The 25,592-nt window shown below is 34.1% G+C and overlaps 2 protein-coding genes across 10 annotated transcripts in view; one reads left to right on the top strand and one right to left on the bottom strand.

Annotated features, from left to right (window-relative positions):
- Positions 1–109: 109 nt before the first annotated feature.
- On the bottom strand, positions 110–12,935 carry klhl21 (kelch-like family member 21). 4 transcript variants are annotated; one of them, XM_005162160.6, is made up of 7 exons: positions 12,796–12,935; positions 12,671–12,719; positions 11,244–11,341; positions 5,978–7,067; positions 4,395–4,800; positions 4,244–4,316; positions 1,567–2,273 (listed from the first exon to the last, which is right to left on the bottom strand). In XM_005162160.6, exons 4-7 carry the CDS (start codon positions 7,002–7,004, stop codon positions 1,938–1,940), a joined length of 1,842 nt encoding a protein of 613 aa, XP_005162217.1. In that variant the 5' UTR covers positions 7,005–7,067; positions 11,244–11,341; positions 12,671–12,719; positions 12,796–12,935; the 3' UTR covers positions 1,567–1,937. The 4 variants fall into 4 exon arrangements, with proteins under 4 accessions (NP_001307336.1, XP_005162217.1, XP_073794322.1 ...); NM_001320407.1 differs by lacking the exon at positions 11,244–11,341 and having other exon boundaries at positions 110–2,273; positions 12,796–12,906; XM_073938221.1 differs by lacking the exons at positions 11,244–11,341; positions 12,671–12,719; positions 12,796–12,935 and adding an exon at positions 10,480–10,591.
- Positions 12,936–12,964: 29 nt separating this feature from the next.
- The window catches only part of syt6a (synaptotagmin VIa), a 126,806-nt gene continuing 114,178 nt past the window's right edge, over positions 12,965–25,592 (top strand). For 2 of the 6 annotated variants that reach the window (XM_073939011.1, XM_073939008.1), the window contains exons 1-2: positions 12,965–13,090; positions 24,302–24,437. The gene's annotated coding sequence lies outside the window, so the exon portion shown is untranslated. Of the gene's footprint in view, positions 13,091–14,367; positions 14,468–22,625; positions 22,725–24,301; positions 24,438–25,592 lie in introns of all 6 variants that reach the window. The other 4 variants (XM_017353709.4, XM_073939010.1, XM_073939012.1 and 1 more) reach the window with 3 other exon arrangements.

Raw genomic sequence — 25,592 nt, 5'->3', positions numbered from 1 at the left:
TATTGAAAGTGCAATACTGAAAATAAAACAAAAATGAATAAAACATGCTTTCTTTTCCAAGAAAAAAATAAAATAAAATGCACAATAACAAGATATTACACACGAGAAGAGCAAAAGTAACAGTGCTGGCCGTCATTTATTGGTTGACCACACATAAAAACACAAGTCATCACTTCGTGTACATCATCTTGTACAATCGATTTTGGCCACAAAACAAACCAAACGTTGTAAGAAAAATAAAATAAAAGTACCGCATAAGCATGTAAATAATAATTTTAAAAAGCACTGGTATTGTCAAACACACATATTTACTAAAGAATAGTGAGATACTGAATTACTAGTTCCAGTTATTAATACAGCATCCTAATACAATGACAAAAAGAAATCAATTTTGTCATCTGCTCCTCATGTATCCTTCATGATCAGCTTAATTAAACAAGCAGTTTCTCATAAACTAAATAAACAATGTTTAGATAACTAGAAACTTCATTTTATATTAAAACGAGTTTAAAAGCAAGTCTGATACAGATTCACATTCAATGTGACCACAGCATGCACACTAGATTGTCTGACATATGCATTTCTAGAAAGATAGATAAAGAAATAAGTTACACTGGGGCACAATTTTTACCTTTATGCCAAACAAAATTCAGTTGTTTTATGTAAAGGCTTGGATTGCTAAAAATATTTAATTTCACACTCTGCATACATAAAACACCATTTGTTTTCCATATTGCAGAATTTGAGCAATCTAAGTAGGCATGGGACGATAACCGGTTTCAAGGTTTACAGCGGTTTGGAAAAGTTTTCTATTATACCATTCTAAGGTATTCTTATTTTATTTTTATTTTTTCTTCACATGTTTTTCACAACTATTTTGTTTAGTTTTTAGGGCAACAGTATCTCCAGCAGAAAAGGAACTTCTACATCAATAGTAACTGATAAAAATATTTAAAATGTTTTTTTTAAAATAAAATATATATTATGTTCAATAGGGAGAAAAAAGTTGTGGTTTTTTACCCAGACATTAAAAATTAACTTATTTTAGAGAAGTAATCACAATACCATGACATTTTTATTCAAGGTTATCATACCGTCAGAATCTTATACCGGCCCATGCCTAAATCTAAGTGATCCAAAGTTTCAACTTTTGGAATGCTTGGGGTTTTACTATTATATTATATTATATTATATTATATTATATTATATTATATTATATTATATTATATTATATTATATTATATTATATTATATTATATCATCCTTCAGGATATCTAATTGTAGGTGACATTTCCCTTCAGTGGAACATTAAGAAAGATTGTTGCTGAAAACCGCGCGGTCCTTTTTGATTCGTTCATATAATCATATAAGTCATATAATCATAATATAGGCAAAACAAAATTAATATAAGTTGATCTTGATTAAACAGTGAGGTCTTATGAAGCAAAAAGATGTACTGGCACTTTTACTGTGCATTAAAGATATTAATGTTGCAAATAACATTCAGATTCCTGTTGTTTTGCTTCATAAGACCTCAATGTATAGCCATGGCTTCGGCTAAAAAACTTTCGCTGAAAATCTAAGTCACCTACATCTTAAATGAAGTGAATTTTTACATATTGTGTGAACATACCCCTTTAATTTACTAAAAAATAAAATTTAAAAAATGAGCTTCATGCAATCCATACATGTAAATTGCATTAAGTCTGCCAAACATGATATCATAGGCACTATTTCAAGTGCCTGTTCAAAATAAACACAGCCAGCATTAGAAATGCATGCAACAATTAAAGCTGTAGTAACTCTGGGTTACTGGGAGAAATAATGCAAACACTGATTGTCCATTTACCAGCTCCCTTTGCTGCCCAGTTGAGGTGAATGTGATAAAGTGCAACGTCACATTGAATGACCTTCAGTCTCGTTGTTCTGAAAAGTTCTCAGTGCACTTGATTGACTTCTTGGTTGTGGTTCTGATTGACGTTGTTGTTGTGGTTGTGAAGCGCCTGGTTGCGGTGGTGTCTGTGGAGGTGAATGGCGTTGGCCTCGGGTATGTCGATGGGTTCAAATGTGCTCTGAACAAGAGGCATGAACTGTCGGAATATGCTCACACTTCCATGCCAGAATGTGGGCTGGGGGAGCCGGCCAGCCGGGCTCCATGATCGAGAAGAGGGGTCGTAGACCTCAACCACATCAGACAGCTCGAAGGTGTTGTCATAACCACCGGACACATAGAGCCGACCACCCAGAGCTGACACGCTTCCTCCAACATGAACCTGTGGGGTGTGAATGTAAGATTTTTATTTCCCTCTTAAATAAAATAGGCTATATTACACCTTTACATTAGACAGATCACTGTAAACACTGTAGTGCTCTATGCTGACTCATTAACTTTGAGGCTACTTCACGATATAATAAAGTTTTTAAATGTTTTGTATTGTGGAAACACTGAAAGAGGCATTATTTTGCTTTTTTACAAGATGTTGTTGACTTTTTTTCTTCATGTACTAGCAGACACAGCCATTGAAGTCTTTTTTGGCTCGAGACTTCCTTCCTTCATTTTTTCTATTTTCTTTTTACATAATTCTACTTTTTATGTATAGACAGAAACACACTTGTTTGTAGAGCTAATTGTTTGCCATTTTCTGCCTTTATTACTCCCACTCATTTCTCCCATAGGCAACTGATTTAAAAGTTCTAAAACAATCGGAAAAACGAGCACTCTTTAGCATTGAAGAATAAGGTCTCTCATAAGAATAAAGAATAATAAACTCTGTCAAACAAATTTAAGTTTCAAACTAACTCGGTTTAAATTTAAGTTTTAAACTAACATGGTGTGTCTAATTTATGGAGTCTTTAAATGCAAATTAGCTGCTTTTTAGCACCTGTTTTCCAGCATTTGCCTCAGTTGTTCTGACAACAAACAAACACAACATTTGCATGCAATCCAGGTCAGACTCCAGATACCCTATTTGCAGTTCTGAGTGCATATACATGACTGAAAGCAGGCTTCAGATGGTGGAAGTATTAAATTTAGTTCTCTTTTGCATTAACTGTCAAATACACTCAAGATTTTCTACAAAGTGCACAGATCAAAAGTTAATATTGTGGTTATACCTGTGATTTTATCTGCTTTTGGAGTGGACTTAATGCCTTTTTATTTGGAAATCTTTTCATGCTCATACAGTTTTACACAGTAAAGGCCAATTAAGTCTTCTGAGTTGAGTGATCATTGTACCTCCCGATCATTGTACTTCGGCTAGCTGAAGCATATGTACTTAATGTTTACTGTCTGTGTTGCTTTGCAATAACACTTTAAAAAAATGTAGGCAATTGTATTTCTAGGGAACCGGTAAATGTTCAACTACTTTCCTCATAAAATAAACACAAAACAAAAGTATTTATCTGAAGGTTCTCCACTGGACTTTTTGAACACTTGCACCACTGGCCTCGCTCCACTCGCCAACAATCATCTCAGCCAGCTATATGACCAATCACAGATCTTGCACTCTGCACCGTCATGACGTATAGTTAAACTTATAATAAGGTGCGCATAAATGCTGATTTATACTTCTGCCTCAAGAGCACACATATGGTCCGGCGCAGCCTTCATGCGGTCGCATAGCCCTCGCCGTGGCTGATACGCACCTCTCAAAAATTGTAACTACACGTCGCAATGACGCATATCTCAAGCTCTGTGATTGGTCGGCTTGATAGCGCTGATAAGTGTAGGCAGTGCTGAGAGCTGCCAGCACAATGGAGCATTTGTTTACAAGTGTTAAGTCCCGTGAAGGAGCTCAAGATGGAAAGATTTGTTTTGCGTTTACCTTATGATTAATTTTGTTGCACCTCTGCCGGTTCCTGCTTCTGAATAAACAAGTTTTAGCTACTTTTAGCATTTAGAAAAAATAAAAGAACCTGGAAGAAACTTGACATAGAGGAACAAAAACCTACTGCCAGCTAGCGTTTTGGTTATTGCAGCAACACAAACAGCGCACAAAAGTATAAATGCATGATTACGCGCAAGAAAGGCGAAGTGGGTCACGCCGATCACTCAACACCAAACTATTAATCAGCCTTAAGGTTGGGAAAGAATATGCTACTGTGCGAAAGCTTTGCCGAATCTACTGCCTGCACTTGTCGCAAAAGTATGGCCTTAAAGGAAGCTGAATAAGTAAAAGCTAACACAAACGATAACAAAAGACATTTCAAACCTTTGAGTGAAACAACATAAAAATGTACATACTTGTGTCATGGGACTAATCTTGTCCCATTCGTTTTTCTGTGGGTTGTAGACATCAACTTCTGCCGAATCATCTCTGAAACAACAATAATCATGAGAAACATCCTTCTTCCATGACATTTTAAAACTGTGCCGAAAATAGTAATTACCTTACCTTACAAAGTAGATCAAGCCATTAAGGGTCACGGATTTAGGGGCAAATGACCATGGAGGCAGTTCTCCACTGTTGAGAAGTGACCAGCGGTTGCTTTCAGCATCGTAACACTGAATTGCCATCGTGTCCTCTCCTGTTAAAGATCCAATGGCGTAGAGGCGTCCCCTACATGCTGTAGTAGAACAGTTATCCATGGGATGGGGCATGGGCGGGAGAGCTTCCCAGCAGTCAATAGTATGATCGTAACGTTCTGTGCTGTCAGACCCGACCACATACAGCTGACCCTTCAGGACACAAGAGCTGTGGTACTCTCTGGCTTTCAGCATAGGGGAGACCTCTGTCCACTCGTTCACACTGGAGTTGTACCGCCAAACACAATCATAAAGACGTGAACCATCTGAGCCACCTGTCATAAATAAAATAGGTTTGTAAGCTTAAACAGATACGTAATAGCAAATAAGAATAGACATTCTTTCCTATCATTTATCAAACCTGCCTACACTAACAGACTTAGACTGTGTTCTTCTGCAAAGGTTACTGAGTGAATTGTGATTTTTTTTCATTACAGTGAATTCCAGCATTACTTGTTGATTTATTAAGCAGGCTAGTTATAAAGTTGCATTAAAAAAAACAATATACTTCACTTTCTGCCTCGTCAGTATAGCTCTCAAAGTATACACTACTGCTGTTAAGTGTGGCTGCATTGCACAGTAAAATTGCGTTTTTATGCTCTTTTCAAAATGTTGTTAACATGACAGTTCCTATGAGGATAGAACCAATAGATGGAGAGCTTAAAACAAGCTGGACTTACATTTACTGTCCATTTTAGTCTTTTGCAATGCTTTTCTGCGCTCTTCTTTAACTTCTGCACAGTAGATAACAACTGTGCATATTGCCACCTAGTGGAATGTTATTTTTCCAAGTGGAAAGTAATTTATCAATGATTAACCTGCATTGATTTATTGTTTAACTCAAGAATAGCATTGCACGGTGGTTTCTCGCCCAAAACATGGATTACCTTTTGCGGTGGGGTTTTACAGCCTTAAAACATCTATAATAATTGTATAAAATGAAGCAAACTACTTTGTGGATTCCGCCTATTTTGGGCTATTTTTAAAACGTAACTCCTACGAATAATCGAGAGGGAGCACTGTAATCTGTTTTGATTAAATTTAGATGTACCTTTTAGAAAAACAGAGTTTTTACAAAATATTTCAATTAATCCTTAACAAGACTACAATATATATTAATAACCAGTATCATTAAGTTTAATCTGATCTGAAATGACAGATGTTTTCCCAACTAAAGCATTGTTCCAGAAGGTATCCGATGCGTCACCTGAAATCACGTTGACCACTGCTGATCTGGCAGAACATTATGTCCTATGACCATGCTTTTGCATGGCCAAATATACAAGGGTTTATTTATATATTGGCCGCCATGTTGTAAACAGTTTGGACACTTCGCCTGCTTGGGGATTTGTGCTTTCTTCTATTACCTTAGCATGAAGTAATTAAACCACAAGTAGAAGCTGCTTGTCAAGTGCAAGTTTGTCTTAAACAGGAAACAGTCTTTATACAAACCTGTCACATAAATGTCATTTCCCAGGGCGGCTATGCTGTAGCCACCTCCAAGGTGGTCTGGGAATTCGGCCAAGTATCTCCACTGTCCGGTCTGTGGGTTGTAACAGTCCACAGTAACAAGTTCATCACAGTCTTGATCACATCCTCCCACTACCACCAGAATTTCAGCCAGGCCGGTGGATGGACGCGGGCGCATTCGATGACCAGGTCGGTCATGGCGGTCATATTCATATGACTGAAAACTGCGTGCCTCACTGACTAACCGCAAACAGGCTGGTGACAAGTAGACAAGTGGATCACTCTCCACATGAGCCAGAAGATAGAAACGGCGAACAAATGGCAGTCGTACCTGCTGTAACAACTCAGGCCAGTAATGCAACCGGTGTTGCAAGTCAGCCTTGACCCAGCGCACAGCAATCTGGTATGCTGTTTCTTCCTTATCCACACATAGTCCATCATCAGACACAAACTCCAGCAGGCGCTTCCACGACAACCGTTCAAAGTCCATGCTCTTTGCCAGCTCCACAATGTTCTTCAACACAAAACGGCGAGCACTAGCTGCTAGCTCGCGGCAGGCGTAAGCCTCAGCAAAGTCCTGGATCTCCAAGCAGTTGGAAACATCAAGTCTCTGCTCCAGAAATGCGCAGCAGGCTTCTTTGACAGAAGGGAACTGGAACAGATCTGCTGTCTTGAGCAAGAGATCCACATTGTCATGCGTGACAGTCACACGACCAGTATAGCAAAAGTCCACTAGGAGGCCCAAAAGTTCTGCCGATACTTCATGCAGCACCACACGGTCCATGACGCTCTCTCGAAGAGTCCCAGCAAACATGGCACGGAAGTACATGCTGGCAGCTGCTAGCACAGTCCGATGGCAATGGAACTCCTTGCCTTCGGCGCACAGAGTGACGTCGAAGAACTTGCGCTCGGCACGGAGCTCATGGATCCCACGGAGCAAGTTGACTGCATGGGCTGTGTCGAAGAAGGGCAGCATAGAGGGCTGTGTTTGTAACACCGGTTTCTCCATAGTAATCCCTTATTGCTTTCAGTGATTCTCTTGGTGTCCGTCTGGTTAGAATGCTGGAGTCATCTTTAAACAGAGAAATTTTGTTTTTAAATAGAGTGTTACTAGTTTCTTAAAAAGAATACTTAAAAAAAACAAACAAAAAAAAACAAACTGAAGTTTCAGCCTACCTGTAAATTTTCTAATAAATTTAAATTTGTGAAAGACACAGTAGTGAGTAGCTTCTAGAACCAAATATCATGTGGTTATGACGAATGTGAGCAACCGTTGGGCTCTTAAGAAAGAGTGCTTGTCGTGTCTAGTCTATAAATACACCAGGAGTGTCCATTTTCACAGGCTGGGAGGGGGGCTGCACACCGTTTAGCTTCCCTTACTGGAGATTACAGAAACTTCTCTATTTCTCCACTTTGAGTAACTGCTCATACAGCAACAACTCTATAAGTGTTAGTTCAGCTAAAAATAAAACTGTGTCATTATTACTTAACCTCATTCATTCCAACCCTGTAATGCCCTGTATTCTGAGAAAACGAAAAAGGCCGAATGTCAGAGCTGCTCTTTTAAACACAAGAAATGTAAATGGAAAAAAAATATCATAGCAGGAGTTCTTTCAACTTAATATTTTGTTTTTACAACTTAATATGCTGTGTTGTATTTTCAAAGTCTTCTAAAGGTTGAGCTGATAAAAGTCAACTGGATTCTGATTGGCTGACAATGTTTTTATTGTTCATTAAGTAGTATTAGTTACTACTAAAATTAACAAAATATTAAAGTATTCAAGTATTAACTAAATATTTAGCTCATATAAAGTGAAGATGATTTATATTTTTATTTATACACACACACACCTACCTACCTACCTACCTACCTATCTATCTATCTATCTATCTATCTATCTATCTATCTATCTATCTATCTATCTATCTATCTATCTATCTATCTATCTATCTATCTATCTATCTATCTATCTATCTATCTATCTATCTATCTATCTATCTATATATATATATATATATATATATATATACAGTTGAAGTTATGCTAATTATGTTAACTAGGCAGGTTAGGGTAATTAGGCAAGTTATTGTATAACGATGGTTTGTTCTTTAGACTATTGAAAAAAAAATTGCTTAAAAGGGCTAATAATTTTGTCCCTAAAATGTTTTTTAAAAAATTAAAAACTGCTTTTATTCTAGCTGAAATGAAACAAATAAGACTTTCTCCAGAAGAAAAAATATTATCAAACATACTGTGAAAATTTCCTTGCTCTGTTAAACATCATTTGGGAAAAAAATCAAAAGGGGGCTAATAATTCTGACTTCAACTGTATGTATATATATACATGTTTACATTCTCAACATAAGCCACAATGCACACAGCTAAAGAAAGGCTTTTTTCAATGTCAGTGCGAGTTTAAAATATAATGGCATTTCCATCTCCAGGATCAGGTAACAAAATCAGGTGGCAAACAATCATGACTCTTAAGGCACAAAACAACCCTAACTTAAGCTGAAAATCCATGTGACATTCCATGCAGTGATTTACCTATGCAGCAGGCAGCTCAGAGAAATTTTATGAAGGCTGGCTCATCAAAACGGATGAGAGAGAGAAAGAAAGGGGCCCCAAAGGGTCAACAAACTGCAGTGAAACAGACCTGCTCTGAAAAGAAGAGCTCTACAGATTTCACTGAGAGACCTACTTTATGTGGTGCAGGGCTAAGGAATAATGCATTCACTTGTGCGTGTTCTGGGTTCCTGAGAGGTTGGGTATTTTTGGAAAGTATTAAACATCATTATTATACATTCTCCATAATGCACTACAGTGTGATAGTTCTGCATTGGTATATATTATTCAAATAAATTAGTATGAGAAAAAATATGCATTTTTAATCTATTTTAATATATTAATCATTTTAAATGTTTAAAAATGTGTATTTTATATAGAGTTGAAGTCAGAATTATTAGAATTGTTTTCTTTTTCAAATATTTCCCAAATTATGTTTAACAGAGCAAGGAAATTTTCACAGCATGTCTGATAATATTTTTTATTCTGGAGAAAGTCTTATTTGTTTATTTTGACTAGAATAAAAGCAGTTTTTAATTAAAAAAAACAAAACAATTTAAGGTCAAAATTATTAGCCCCTTTAAGCTATATTTTTTTCGGTAGTCTACAGAACAAACCATCGTTATACAATGAACTTGCCTTATTGCCCTATCCTGCCTAGTTAACCTAATTAAACCTAGTGAAGCCTTTAAATGTCATTTTAAGTTGTATAGAAGTGTCTTGAAAAATATCTAGTCCAATATTATGTACTGTCATCATGGCAAAGACAAAATAAATTAGTTATTAGAAATTAGTTTTTAAAACTATTATAAGTAGAAATGTGTTGAAAAAATCTTCTCTTCGTTAAACAGAAATGAGGGTAAAAAATAAACAAGAGGCTAATAATTAAGGGGGCCAAATAATTCTGACTTCAACTGTATAAATGTATTTCAAGAATTTTCACCCTCCCACAGAACATTTTTTAAAACATGTAATGTATTTTTCTTTTTTTTGTATGTTAAAACTTGAACCGATAATAACATAATAGGAGGCTTAAACTAAATTAAGGGGCTTAAAATTTAAGAAAATCTTCAGTAAAGGTGCATTAAATGGATCAAAGGAGTTTTAAATACGTTTTTATTAAAAAAAGTTTTCTCTTTCTATTCTATTTTTTCTTAAATCCTGAAAAAAATATGCATTTTGGTTTCCACTTAAATACTAAGTTTCAGATAATAAACAAAGTAGAAAATCAACATATCCAAATGATTTCTGAAAGTGAGATGTGACACTGAAGACTGGAGGAATGATTCTGAAAATTCAGCTTTGCCATCACAAGAATTTTTATTTTTATTTTTAGAATGTTAACGTTTTAGTTTTTCAAATATGTAAAACAGAGCCTTTTATCCAGCTGTAGTGTAGTAATATTAGACAGTGCTATAGTTTTGTTCAAATCAATACAGACTTGATGATCATAGGATATTTTTATCAAAACTATGAAAAAAATGGTACAGACCCTAATCTTGTTGATAGTTTCAAACTTTTAGAATCAAACAATCTATCTGATTCTTGACAATGAGAAATAATGATCCTGCAATTCACAAATAATCTGGCAGCTCTGTATAGCTGAGCTCTGGTTTTCAGCAGGTCATGGTCATGATGCAACCATCCCGTTCCTTTCATACATGTCAGGTATTGGGTAACTCGCATACCAAAGTGCTTACTAGTACTATGTTTACCATTCGGCCTTAGAATAGCATGATGGGTGACAGTGACCGACACTAGATGTTTCCTGACTTCTTGTCTTGTCATATCAAGGAGATGTCATGATCTATAATAAGCAGGAGCTGCCATATCAACAGTACAAAACATTCATTCTGAACACAGAGGTTTCTTAAAGGGATAGTTGATGTGAATGAAAATGTCCTGTTAATTTACTGACCTTCAAGTTATCAAAGATGTAGGTGACTTTCATCTTCAGTGGAATATTAAAGAAGACTGTAGACTGGTCGCTTTTGATGACGAATGTACAAAAGCTGGTGATGCAATTGTCAATATCTATCAACCAATATCAACAAACTGCGTCACCTGAACTGCTGTTAAAGTACCACCTTTGCACTTTCGACATTATATCGACAGAACTACATTTGCACATGCGCAGAGATCTGTTTGCCCAGGCTTTGGATTAAAGCTAATTATATTTTAATAATGTTTAATTTCTTACACAGACCAATCATTTCGCTTCACAAGATCTCAGTGTGTCATCAGAAGCCATGGTTATTGGTCTGGACTTGTTTGTATGCATTTATAATTAATCTAAAAGCCTATTACTATTTACTGCCATTATATTAATCCCAAGGACCACAAATTCAGCTAATAAAACCTTGGATGACCTGCAGATAAGTAAATTAACAAAAAAAAAATGATTTTAGGTGAACGATTCCTTTAAAAACGTTTATCACACAAAACATTTTTTCAGTATTTGTATGTAGGTAAATTGACCTCCATATCATTTCTTATTTGCTTGACCCTTTAGATCTGGCAACCAGTGGATGATGTTTATGTATCTTGTTGAACAATAGCAAATCCCTTTATGAACCCCTCAGGGCCTCATTTCCATCTATTGCCATTGTACACCCTTTGTGTGTGTGTCTAACCCATCAGTGGCCTTCTGTCTAATGTTGCACCTGGCTGAGAAATACCCACCATAACACAGCTGCCTCGGCTCTGCATTCCATCAAGCCAAATACAGCAGCTGAGCAATACTGGGTCCCGGGACATCCAAGATCAAACTCTGCTTCACCCTATTTAGCCAGATAAACTAGTCTTCAATTCAACACATTTATGCAGAAACCCACCAGTAGCCCTTGTAATAAGATAGGATTTGTTCTGTTAGCAATTTCTTGTTATTTTAGAAATTAAATTAGTGCTCTATATTAAACAAAACAATACATTGAGCGGCAACAATATTTACAAACGTTTTTAAATTTTTGGAAAACTATTGATTATAGCATAAAAATAAACAGATTTTGTTTTGTTTATTAATTTGTTGTCAGAACAACTTACAATATATGTGTTTGTATATACTGCCAGTCAAACTTAAAAAAAAACATACTTTTAGAAAAAAAAGTCTCTTCTCACCTCAAATAAAACCTCTTATATTGTGAATTAGACCATTTCAATGTGGTGATGTCACTAGCCCATGACTATTCCTGCTTGTTGTCAAACAATTTTAATAACTGTAACAAGAGGCAATTGAATCATATCCTAACATTATTTATCAATATGTAGACCTTTCAGGATTCTTGGAATATGGAAATGAAAAATGTAAAACAGGAAATAGATTTGGACCCCCGTTACTGTTTACATCCCTCAAAATGGTCTATGTGTGTGTCTATGTAAAAGGTGTGTGTGTGTGTGTATACATATATACATATGAAATAAAATATTTTGTAACAAATAATTTTACTGTACCTTTTGATCAATTTATTGTGCCACTGATGATAACAAAATATTTTGTATTAATATTTTTGTACTGATAGTTTTGCATCAAAATATGAGGCAGCACAATGATAATAATAATAATATATATATATATATATATATATATATATATATATATATATATATATATATATATATATATATATATATATATATATATTAAATAAAATGTGTATTTATCTATATGTGATTTCAGAAGGATGGTAAGGACAGTATTGATGTATTGATTTAAATCACATTAGTTAATTACGTTTTAAAATACATTACAACAGTTAATATAAAATCTAAATAAAAGTGTAATATTTTAAAATGTTATTGCAATTTTGACCGATGACGTTAGTGTAGCCATTATAGATGCCTATAAAAGTTAGTCTTTACACGCTGGGGTTAAAGCTAGTTTCAACCTTTTGTCACACCTGTTTTTGTTATAGTCTAAAAGACCTTCAAATTACAGTCTATTTTAAGATTTGACCGATAATGTCATGCATTGCTCATCTTCACCTACTCCAACTATATACTAACGAGGCATCAACGAAACAGCTTCTATTGCAATTTCCAAACCAGTAACGTTAAGTAATCAAAAGACTTTGAAGAAAAATCCAGCGTCAGTATTCATAACATAAACATACGTGAAATCGCTTTCCCGACACAATGACCGTCTGTTGCCTGTCTGCCTGCCTGTTGAGAAAAACAACACGAGAAGCGTCACATTTTACCTTTATACATAAGCTGTTTCGTACGCTTTTCTACTTACCGAAGCCAGCCGTTGACTGTTTCTGTTAATATTCGCCTCGGATAGTTCGGCAGATTGGATTAATTTGTGTATGTATGGTTTAAATTTGCTAGCATGTCGGTTTTGGGCTCGCTCATGTCAGCGCCATGACTCCGCATCATAAGAGACCCTCATTGGACACTTGTACACCAGTTACATGGTGACGTGATCTCAAGTTGGACTGTCCAAACTGTTGAACTGTATGGCGTGCGCACGCTTGTCGTCAAATACTTCACCATTATGATGAGATTTTCACTTCACTTTCTACATAATACGGGTATGTTTATGTAGTAAAACTGTCAAATTTCTTTTGAAAATATCATGACGAAAGCATTGAAGATAAAAAATCGCCAAACAATGAAGACCAGGTTGTGAGGAGGACTTTAAATGAGGGTTTGAATGAAAAGTGCGGTTGCTCATTGTCTTCTTTCCCAATGGTTAACTTATATTCTCCCTATTTTCAGTTTCTAAAACTTATATTTATCATGTAGGTTACATGTTTTTATTTAACTCCCATAACCTACTTCAAAAAGGTAAGATTAGGCCTACTGTAGGTTGACTTTCATTAGCCAGTTTTCACAAAATGTTAGTTTTACGCTTTTTGTAAAAACAGCTGCACTATTTTAATGCGTTTCATTTTCAGAAAAGAAATATTTTATGTTGCATAATAACCGTGACTTGCTTAAAATGTTAAATAATCTCTCTTTTTGGTTTTTCCACTTTTAAATAATAGTAAAAATAATAAGACCTGACAAATCCCTCTTTGGGATTAGTTAAGATATATTATATGAAGACAATAGGATAAATCCTACTTATATTTTTTGCATGGACAGTTTATAGCACAGTCAGCCTATATGTAAAGAAATGAACATAAACACAATAAATAGATACATTGAGGACTTTTTATGTTAATTTATTTCTCGTCTTTACAGAAAAAAAACTCAAGTGCATCACATAAGCGTTATATGTTAAAGTCACAAGTAAATCACATATTAAATACTCAGGAAATGGGGTTTTGGAACACATTCATGTGAATATTTGGTCACACTTTACAATAAGGTTCAATAGTTAATGTTAATTAATGCATTTACTAACGTGAACAAACAATGAACAATACATTTACTACTGTATTTGTTCATGTTAGTTAAAGTTAGTTAATGAAAATACAGTAGTTCATTGTTAGTTCATGTTGACTCATGGTGCATTAACTAATGTTAACAAGCATGGACTTGGATGTTAATAATGCATTAGTAAATGTTCAATTATGATTAATAAATGCTGTACATGTGTTGTTCACGATTAGTTCATGTTAGTAAATGCATTAACTAATGAACCATATTGTAAAGTGTTACCGAATATTTGTATTTCATGTGACACCCAGTGCTTAATTTGAGCCAGATCTTGCTGGATCCTGTTCCAGAAAATGTGTGGGCGCAAAAGTCAGGTTTAACTATTGGCACTCAACAATATTTTCATCCAATCATCTTTCTTACATTTATAAATAATGGCATAGTGGCCACCCTAATAATAATTTGTATTTTCAAAATGGCAAAGAGGCAGTCAATCTTGTGGGAACTGTGTCAGGATCAGGATAGCAGGAGACAGAAGCAAAGTGAACTCGAGTCAGCGTTAGCCAGAAAACATGACGGAAGAGGTAATAGGTTTCTTTGCATTATATGTGACAAGATGTCCCACTATTAATTAATTAAATCATTTTATTGTGTTTTTTTTTACTTTAATTGGGCTGTGGTGGTAAAAATATTCCTTCTTTTGAATTTTAGATAACCTGGAAAAAAATACACTTGGAAACAAAACTATACTTATCATTCTTTATTTTTTCATCAGAACATTTTGCATTTTGCATCAACATTAAAGCAAATGGATTATTTCATGCTTTGCTAGATGTTGCTTTAAGATGTTAGGCCCCCCTGGTGCTGTAAAATAATCTTTCTGCCAAGACCAAATCTTTGCATGCATAATCAGAGATAATTGTTTGAGTGAATGGGGAAAAATAGAAAGCCTGTTCTTTTGAAAAGAACATTTCAGATAGGATTTAATTTTATCATGATTACCGAAAGCTGTTCGTTATTTTAATCATGTTGGATTCTAAATCTGGACCTTGATTGTGTTTACTTACAGGTTTAAAAATGAGATTAAACAAGATGTGATGCATAAATTAGATTATATAAAATGCATAAATCTAATCCTGAAGCAGTTTTACGCCATAAACAACAAATACTGTTTAATGAAGTTGGCTGGTATTCAGTAGGAGCATTTTAAGAAAAAAAAATTAACCAGTTATTGCTTGATTAATTAATTTTGAGATTTCTTATTCATTGTTTTTTATTTAAAGTAAGTAGTCAAACATGGAGCTAAACTGTGTAAAAGATCATCAGCTTTCATTGGCCCATGAGAAAACGCTGACATTCCCTTCTGAGAGAAACGATTTGGCTTGGCTTCATGCTGCTGCTCCTCATTGATTAGCCATGACATTGAGTGCATTTTAACACGCTCACAATTGATGTGGTGAAGAAACTGCCACATAATGTTGATGTATTCATCCTTGAGAAGATATTTTGCCTTTAAGCCAGTCTTACAATGGAGTAAAGCAATGTTGGAACGGACTCAAGTCTTTAAAAACAGGTTTGCAGTATTTATCCATCTGATGTCACTGTATTCCAATACCAAGACCCTCAAAAGAAGGCATTTATTCATGCTTGAGAAGATATTTTTGCCTTTAAGCTGGTCTTACAATGCAGTAAAGCTCTATGGTGGAACAGACTCTAGTCTTTAAAAACAGCTTTGCAGGGTTTATCCATCTGATATGACTGTCCTGCAAGTCTTCAGAGGAGGCTGTTAAATTACATAAAGATATCTAAAATAAGGCATTGAAATAAAATAATTAAAAATCCATATATTTCTTTTCAAATTGAAAATCTTCTCAAACATGGATATATGAGCAAATATCAAAACTTATTTCTAGATTTAAAAACTCATGTAAGTCTTAAATGCCATAAAACCTTTCTATGTAAAAAACAACAGCATAACAATTATTAACATTTTGATGATTTAAATATTAATTTGGACGCTTAATTAGTCACTATTTATCATGTGAAATTGAGAAAAAAATCTAATGAAATGTGAATATTGAATCATTTTAAAGTAAATTATAAACGATTAGACGTCTAAATTACGCCTGCTGTAATTTAACTATTTACTCACTAGATGGAGCTGTTTGACATTGTATGCATTTGTTCTATTATTCAGTGCATTCTTTAGGAAAATGTATTAACAATATTGCAACATACTAATCTTTCTATCTAGAATCTATCTATCTATCTATCTATCTATCTATCTATCTATCTATCTATCTATCTATCTATCTATCTGTCTGTCTGTCTGTCTGTCTGTCTGTCTGTCTGTCTGTCTGTCTGTCTGTCTGTCTGTCTGTCTGTCTGTCTGTCTGTCTGTCTGTCTGTCTGTCTGTCTGTCTGTCTGTCTGTCTGTCTGTCTGTCTGTCTGTCTGTCTGTCTGTCTGTCTGTCAATATCTAAAATCAAAAATTGCCTGAATTTACTGCACAACAGACTGGAACAAAAGTGCTGCATAAATCTTGTCTGAATTATATTCTCATTTGCCCACTCTTTGTCAATGTTTACCAAGGATTTACAACTTTGCTTTAGGTATACAGCCCCAAGCTTCCACATTAATCATCGCAAATTAATAAAAATGTCCACACCATAAGGTTTGAAATTAGTCATTTTTATAGTCGGATGAAATACAAAGCTAGATTTGGGCACTGAAGCATAATGTTGCTGATCAACACTATGTTGGTGGACTACGTTTTGTTGTATTATCATTCTGCTGAGTATACAGTGAACAAACACCACAGTCAGAGCATAAATTATTGATAAAACTGTTAAATCAGAGTGTGGATGGAAATGCCAATATATTCTTGAACTGACTGAGGTGGAGATGGTTTAGAATATGATTTTGCACAGTCCTCGATGCACAGAAAACAAATCATAACACTGCACTCACAGTACTGTTTAAATGTGCACTTGCCAAAAATAACAATCAGGTTCAGTAAGTAGAAGCTAACCTCTATTATTACACGTGTCTTTGGACAATCATGGAATTCAGTGGTCTGATATTTCCTAATATTCGCCGTCGTCTGTGGCAACGGCGTTCGCTTATTGAACCTGGTAATACTTTTCTGTCCTTCAGATTTGATTGCTGTTGTTTCATGCATACACGATTTGTGCATCTTGTGTTTTTGTAAATTTTAATGGACTGCTTTTTTTTGGCTTAAGATGCAAGATAACATACTGTACATGCAATATAGTAATTGAAATCGTTTTAACTCACCAAAAATTAAGTAGCAGTAGTAATTAGGTTACATTTTAAAGTATAATCAGTTTACCGTTTTATTGATTATGTGATCACTTCATGATTTACATTTCTTGAGCATATCAACAAAACTTGGGTTATGCAATGTTTAATACACTTTGTGCTGTTGTAAACAATGAAATGAATGCATTTTTTTGTGGGTTTCCTCTCGGTGCTCTGGTTTTCCCCACAGTCCAAAGACATTTGCTATAGGTGAATTAAATAAACTAAATTGGCTAATATGTGTGTGTGTGTGTGTGTGTGTGTGTGTGTGTGTGTGTGTGTGTGTGTGTGTGTGTGTGTGAGAGAGAGAGTGCGTATGGTTGTTTTTTCAACAGTACTGGGTTGCAGCTGGAAGGGCATCCACTGCGTAAAATGTGCTGGAATAGTTGGTGGTTCATTTCACTGTGGTGAACCCTGATTAAAATATTCTTAAGATTTATAAATACTATATGCTGAATCATATTTAGTTTTTCTCAGTGGCTTTGGTGCATTTCTCATAACACTGTTTACATTTGCACAACAGTTAATGCATTTCTCAAAACATTTAGTACAAACTGCAAAACCTGATAACCTGCAAAAGCGTGTCACTTGCTTAAAAAGGAGAACTCATTCCACAAAAGCAAGTATTGATGTCAATGAAAGTGTCAGTGTCATCAAGATGAAAAATCCTGACATTGTTTATGAACAATATAGTCAAATGGCTTTGTCATGTTTTCATTATGACAGTTTACTCTGTTCATTTTTTCCAATGCAAAAATCAGATTTTGGTGGCAAATGCTCAAGACGGCATTAAATACTATTTGCACAGCCATTTGAAAACTACAGTAAAGTTAGACATCACTGCATTTAGTGAGTTACTGAGTTCAAGACACTGAATATGTATGTTTCACATGTTTACTACATTTGCTCTTTGCAATTGTAGTTTATTTACAGCATTGTGCAAAATAATAAGTACATCCTTATTTACAGCAAACATAAACTTTCTTTGGGTAGAGCTGTGCAAAACTGTAAACAATATTGCAGTACATATTGTAACTAAACCTACAACATTCATAGGTCTGTAAATCCTTCATGAAATTGTTGATTTTAGAAGACATTTTCAGGAAAATAGAATATAATTTTTTTTTTTTATAAAATTAGCTTGACAGATTTTGACAACTAGTTCAAAAATTTTGTATGTATGACTGAAGAAATAAAATGAATACTATTATTTATATATGTAATGATTATTCAGCATACACAAGTTTAGTTAATTTTGACTGACATGACAAGCATGATAATGTTATAAAACAGCAGAGATGCATGAAAGAAATTGATGCATGTCCAAAAGCGTTTGAAATTTGGAATCAGGAATGAGAAACTGCTACTATGATGTGCACACATGACTAAATGTTTTGAGAAATGCTCTAAAGTTACTAAAAAAAAGGTAATTAATAAGCCTAGAGACCAACATAGCAATAAACTAAAAGAACAGTTTACTCAAAAACAATTAAAACGTTTTCTGTGAACAATCCCTTTGAACAAAAATATACATACATAATTAAATGTCTAAATGTTACATTTCAGCATCAAACCTAACCAAAATTCAACATTTTGTATGCGTAAAAAACATTTAGTACAATGAGATCAAGCTAAAAATTCAGATGGTAATGTCTGAATGTATCAGACAGGGTGAAGGGGTTAATACATTCTAACCTGCACTCATAAATCTCCAGGGAAACGTTTATCATCAGCTGATGCTGAAGGGTGTTGCTTAGAATTCAAGAGGACTTCTGAGGATGTCTTAGCTTTTCTTAGAAGTGCAAGACAAGAACTGTGGTATTTCTCAGCTTTTCTTTTTCTTTCACTGAATTGTATATGTCCTCTATTTATCCTTATATATTATTTAATTTACATACCTTATATATTTATCCTGTATTTGTGGAATTCATCTATTTTTATTATTACTTTTACCTTAAGTGTGTTTTTGTTGTTGTAAATGTCTTGTTTGGGATGCAGGGTATTTGCAATTAAATGTCTATGGTATAAATATATATAAAATGGAATTGGTCAAATAATATTACACTATCACAGTAGTTTATACTAGATCAATGCAAAGATATACCCACGGATCTTAATTGTAATCTTAACAATATTTGTTGAAGTATTGGCCATATTATGTCACTAGAAGAGAACTGATGTCAGATTGTGTTATGATGATGTTTATGTATTAGCATTGAGTCTTTCTGTTTGATACATATAAAAAGACAATGCATGTGTGGTGCTTGAAATTCTGCCTCTATACAAGTCATCTAGATTTAACAAATTACTATTGATTCTTAAATCCCAAGTCTTTTAGTCTTTCCTACTTCTCTTGCATGAAACCTAACCCACCCCACCTTCAATTCAATATTTTGCTTACAAAGAAGATACATTTTTAGATCATATTAACTTTAGACAACTCGAGTCGGATTTTATATAGATTAAAAAAGTATTTTAAAATGTATATTTTGTAAGATCCAGAATACATTTTTGGTGTAAGATTCAGTTTAATTTGTAAATTTGTAATACAATTTGTTATATTTTTGATAAATAAATGTTTTTGTTGTGCTTTTTTAATATGACAGAATCAAAAAGCTCATTAAATGCCATCACATCTTTTTTTATTTGTTATTGGATCAAGTTATGAAAATAAAATAGCAATACAAATGGATGAATGTTTGTATTTGGTCTATATTAAGGGCTGGAAAAATATGGGATTATGTTATTAAGTTTTGTGACAACGATATTTGATATAACATTTCCCTGGAAAATATGCAGTTTTTATTGGATTATGTTTTTAAATAATTTATTTATGTAATGATCTTTAAGTAAACAGGTAAAGATATATTTCAGTTCTAATTAATTATAATTCAGATATAAAAAAAAACTGTCAATGTGAAAACAATTAGTCTTTAAACCATATGAATGAGTAAAAACCTCAGCAGGTTTTCTGACTCTGGTTGTTGTCATTTTCCTCTCTGTACTCGACTCCAACCTTAAGTATATATTTTAATTTCTGGGTCGCTTTTGGGCCACTCCAGCCAGTAGCAGAAGAGCAGCTATTGAGGAGGCGGGGCTAAAGATAGTAAGGCCCCATCTGTTTGGTAAAATTTAGAATACTGTTATTGTGATGATGATAATTATGCGGTCATATTGTGCTGCTCCTGTATTATATTTAGTATATAACGATTCTCTTCAGTGGATTCAGATTTCATGATCAGATTTCTGTGCTTAGAGTGAAAATCACAAATAAAATTGTACAATTACAAATTTGCCAGCCACATTATTATAATGCTGATATCATTGAAAATCCAAAACTATTTTTGAAAGTTTGTTGATTTTCTAGTGGTACAACCATTAGTGATAAAAACATCTCATTATTTAGACCATTAGATAATTTGCTCTAAGTTTTCTATTAAATCTCCATTTGTCAGTGTTTTATTCTCATATTCACACAATTAGCTATTCAGGCCTGAGGTTTGTACTATACTTGAAATGGAAAGAGCACAGTTGGCTTTTTTAATTTAGGTAGAGGCTGGACTATTCATTTTTTATGTGGATATTCTGGCTTGGAACATGTAGTTTGCTGTTATCCTGCTTAGGCTGTGTGTCAGTTAAAAAAAGGACCAGCTGCTTTTATCTTTGGTTAAAAAACATTCACTTCACAGCTGCCTTTCACCTTGAAGCTGAATGTCAATGTGCTTGTTTAGGCTGGTCTTTCAGTATTGTTTTAAATCTGATTTGAAATGGTTCGTGGCCACTATGTATCTTTTCAGAGAGTTTTTTTTCTTTGCCTCACTGTGACAAAAGATCATACATTTGTGCTGTCTGGTCTTTGACACACTATTATTTGTACCGTCTCCTCGTGGATAGTAGAAATAGATTTTTTTTAAGCTCATATATTGAGAAACTCTTTGTCTCAAAAACCCACTTCAAAACCAAAAAATAGCATATATATATATATATATATATATATATATATATATATATATATATATATATATATATATATATATATATATATATATATATATATATATATATATATATATATATATATATTCAAATACTCCAATTTGAATGATCAGTAGTATGGGATTAGTAAAGTTTATTTTTTTTTTTTAAAGAAGTCTCAATACTACATCTATTTTTATATTTTATGTTAAATATTATTACAATACTGTTTTAAACATTACAACATTATTATTCTTCATTGTCACATTAGGCTGATTTGCTGCTCAAGAAACATTTATTACTATTATAATTCTTATTTTTGCTTTGTTGTGATGCAAATTATTTTTTATGATTTTTTTATTAGCAGAAAGTTTTAAATTATATTTATTTCAACATGTCACCTGTTTCTGGCATAATAGTTAAATTAAAATAATTAAAAACTATCATTAATTTAACTAAACATATTTCTGCTTCTACAGTATGCCTTCTGTGAATTGTAAGTGGCTTTTGATAAATTTGTTCTTTTCCCCCTTCTTTTTTGACTCTTTTGCACTGTTGTTCAAGTTTTCCCTTCTGTTGTTCTTCTAAATTACAGGTTGGAGTATTGTGCTTGACAGGCATCAATTTTCTTTCCTTTCGTGCAGAGAGAATGTGTCACAGCATAATACAAGTATAAATACATAAAATGAAAAGTTTTGATTGTCTGACTACTTTAATTACATATAATTTAGATATTTTTCAATTGCAGTCTCCTTAATTACAGCTAGGAAAGATCCTGACGCTATTCTTTACGTAACAATTTAGCAAACACCTGACAGAAGTATGTTCCATAAACGGCTAAAACACATTTATCCAACTGATATCGAATTTCAGCAAGTTCAGAGAGTGTTTCAGGCCAATTAGTCAGAGAATCAACTTCTATCAGTGCAGCGGGAGGAAATTAATGAGCCACAGTTCACCCGTTTGAGTCATTTTACTGAATTTTGCATAAAATGGCTTCTAGATATTGTCTAGTGTCTGTGATGAATACAAACCTTCTGTAATAGCACCCTATAATTAGTCTTTTATCATTAGTACATTTGCCATTGCCTCTTTAGCTCATTTGATTGTTATTGTCATCAACCCATGTGAGTCTTTAAATAACACAATGGATTCTCACTGAGGGTGCTATTCATCACCCGAATTCAATTATCCTGCTATTTTCTGCAATTTCTGAAAACCCTCAAGTTGTATCAGCTCTTGTGGTTATTATATGTATTTCTGAGACTGATAAAAGGTGTTAAGGAATGGTTAACCCCAAATCTTTCATTTGTTCATCATTTGTTTACCCTCGTCTTTCTATTTTTGTGTGTGTGTGCATGTGTGTGTGTGTGTGTGTGTGTGTGTGTGCGTGCGTGTGTGCGTGTGTGCGTGTGTGTGTGTGTGTGTGTTGCTACACTTTTCCAGTCTCATGTGGAAATACAACTAGAACCATACCTGACTGTTCTTAGAACCATTCGGCACAATAATGGAAAAGTCTTAAGGACAACATTGACTTCTATTCAGGTCCTGTTACATTTTGTCACACACATACAGTTGTCAGAAGAATACAGAATTATTAGCCCCCCTTTGAATTACATTTAAAAAAAATATTCTTCCAAATGTTTAACAGAGCAAGGAAATTTTCACTGTACGTCTGATAATATTGTTCTTTTAGAGAAAGTCTTGTTTGTTTTATTTTGGCTAGAACAAAAGCAGTTAAAAAAAATTTTATTAACCATTTTTTGGTCGTAATTATTAGCCTGTTTTAGCTATACTTTTTCGATAGTCTACAGAACAAACCACTGTTATACAATAACTTGCCTAATTACCCTATTATTATCATTTTTACAATAGCATTGCTTTAATAGGAGATTAACTTCCCATGTATGTGTAGTTCACTGGTGATCTGAGAGACTTTTAGCCTGGACAGCGGCTACTATGCATATTTTTAAATACATGGCAATAATTATTTTTTAAATGTAATTGGTTTTGTAAAAAAGGTAAAAAGGTTTTGTTGAATAAAAAGAGCATATACAGCTATATTTTGTGTTTTTACATTTTATTTAACATTTGTGGATAAGAAATTAAGTAATTTTAGCATGCCAAAGTCAAATTTATGCATATAAAATATATTTTCCCAACAACAAAATTGTGGCTAGTGAAAATGGTGAGTGGCTAGTAATGTTGGAAATCTACTAGCCACAGTGGCTGGTGCTCAAAAAAGTTAATGTCAAGCCCTGTTTATAACTATTTTAGTCTAAATTGTGCTGTTTTTGTTACTGTTTAAATTCAATTGAGACCGTGCTTTCAGTCCTCTTTTCAAAAGGGGCGGAGCTGCAATTGCGAATCTTCAGCATGGCTGAAGATTCAAAACGCTTCTTACTCAGGGCTTTTCATTCTAATGAGGGAGAGATTGTCACTTAGGGGCGGGGCTTTCTTCTCTTATGACATGCAATCAGTTTTTCTGTTGACAGTTTTTAAGTGTGATTATAAAAATAGAATTTCTTATTTTTTTACAATTAGATGCTTGCTATATTCACACACTTTTGCCTCACAACTTTGTTTAAACCATTTACAAAAGTGATTTTTGCATAATAGATCTCTTTTTAGGGTGTTCTTCATTCTTTTAATCAACTGAATGGACTCCACTTTTACATTCGTTACATATAAACACTGCTGTCTTTTGGGATGCATGTGCTCTAGTCAATAAATATACTTCATCTCTCTCTCTCTCTCTCTCTCTCTCTCTCTCTCTCTCTCTCTTTCTCTTTCTCTCTCTCTCTCAGCTCTTTCTGTAATGCATGGCAGAATAAGAAATAAACATCATTTGCAAGACTCCAACTGACTGACTCCAAGTTCAGTCTCCGCATTTTCAGCTGAAGTGAATTCCCCTAGTGTGTCCCATCATTTGTGAAATGAGACGGAAATAATTTATCTTGTGTTTCAGTCACATTAGGACCACTAGCACTTTCCTTTCCTTCCCTCGTGTAAGAAATGTATTTATTGCCCACATCTTGAATTTGTCACAGATGCATTATAGGTTGCATTAGGAGGAAGGCTGTTTGCATTTATCAGAATCTGTTCTTTTATTTACACTTCAGGGCGAGGGAACAATGACCTGCACAGAGTGTCCAGGACTCAACACACATTCATCCATCCATTTAGCCTTTATCCACTGTTATCAATCATCCTGTCGGCAATGGAGGAAAGGCCAGCACAGCATTACTCATTACTGTAGTAAGTGAATGACTCTCAGGTCAGAAGTAAAGAGAACGTTGGGAACACTAGGAAGCGGATTAACTTTGATTAATTAACTTTCTACTTTTTAAAATATATAAATATTTACACTCTTAAAAAATTTGGATTTGGCACAAAGTTCATTTCATGGATTAAAATCTTATACTCATCACCTATGGCAGCAATACGTACAAATTGTCACATTTCTTCTTTCTTTTCGTTAGAAAGGGGAACCAGACAAGGCTGCCCTCTGTCCCCTTTATTATTTGCATTGGTAATTGAACCTCTGTCCATTGCGATACGAAATGATATCAATATCAAGGGTATACAGAGGGACAACTTTGAACATAAAATTTCTCTCTATGCAGATGACACCCTCCTATATATATCTGAACCACTAACAACTCTACCACAAATTATGACATTACTGACTGCCTTTGGGAAAATATCAGGTTATAAAATAAATATGCAAAAAAGTGAGCTTATGCCCATTAATAATGCTGGTAGAAAGATTATTTTTACCTCACTACCATTTAAAATAACTAAAGACAAATTCAAATATTTAGGTATATGGATCACTAATAAATACAAACATTTGTACAAAGTTAATTTCCCTCCACTGATAGATTCCATAAAAAAAGACCTTGAACGTTGGAATCCGTTACCATTGTCACTGGGAGGTAGAATAAACACTATAAAAATGAATATATTACCCAGATGTTTATATCTTTTTCAGTGCATACCCGTATTCTTAACAAAATCATTTTTCTTACTTTTAGATAAATTAATATCATCTTTTATATGGAATGGAAAAAATGCACGTATCCGTAAAAATATTTTACAACGACACCGAGACCATGGAGGATTGTCATTACCCAACATTCAGCAGTATTACTGGGCAGCTAATATTCGAGCAATGCTACACTGGTCAAATCCATCATATGACAGTGGCCCTAATTGGTTATCTTTAGAAAACACAAATTGTTCAACCTCACTCCATGCTCTGCTATGCTCAAATTTTCCGACACCTGAACCTTTATCTAAATACTCTTTAAACCCAGTTGTCAAACACTCACTCAAAATATGGGCACAATTTAGAAGAAGTTTTGCACTTAAAGGACTATCAGCCTATGCCCCCATAGCAAGAAATCATAT

Source organism: Danio rerio, chromosome 23, assembly GCF_049306965.1.
Source record: "Danio rerio strain Tuebingen ecotype United States chromosome 23, GRCz12tu, whole genome shotgun sequence".
Taxonomy (NCBI): domain Eukaryota; kingdom Metazoa; phylum Chordata; class Actinopteri; order Cypriniformes; family Danionidae; genus Danio; species Danio rerio.
The sequence above is the reverse complement of the archived record's forward strand: the minus strand, read 5'-3'. Positions and strand labels throughout refer to the sequence as shown.

Excerpts from the sequence above, each read along its gene's own strand:
- klhl21 (XM_005162160.6), bottom strand. The coding sequence starts at position 7,004 with ATGGAGAAACCGGTGTTACAAACACAGCCCTCTATGCTGCCCTTCTTC. Across the intron at positions 4,317-4,394 it reads GGCTTGATCTACTTTGTAAG|AGATGATTCGGCAGAAGTTG; the intron begins GTAAGGTAATTA and ends TTGTTGTTTCAG. Across the intron at positions 2,274-4,243 it reads AGATTAGTCCCATGACACAA|GTTCATGTTGGAGGAAGCGT; the intron begins GTATGTACATTT and ends CACACCCCACAG.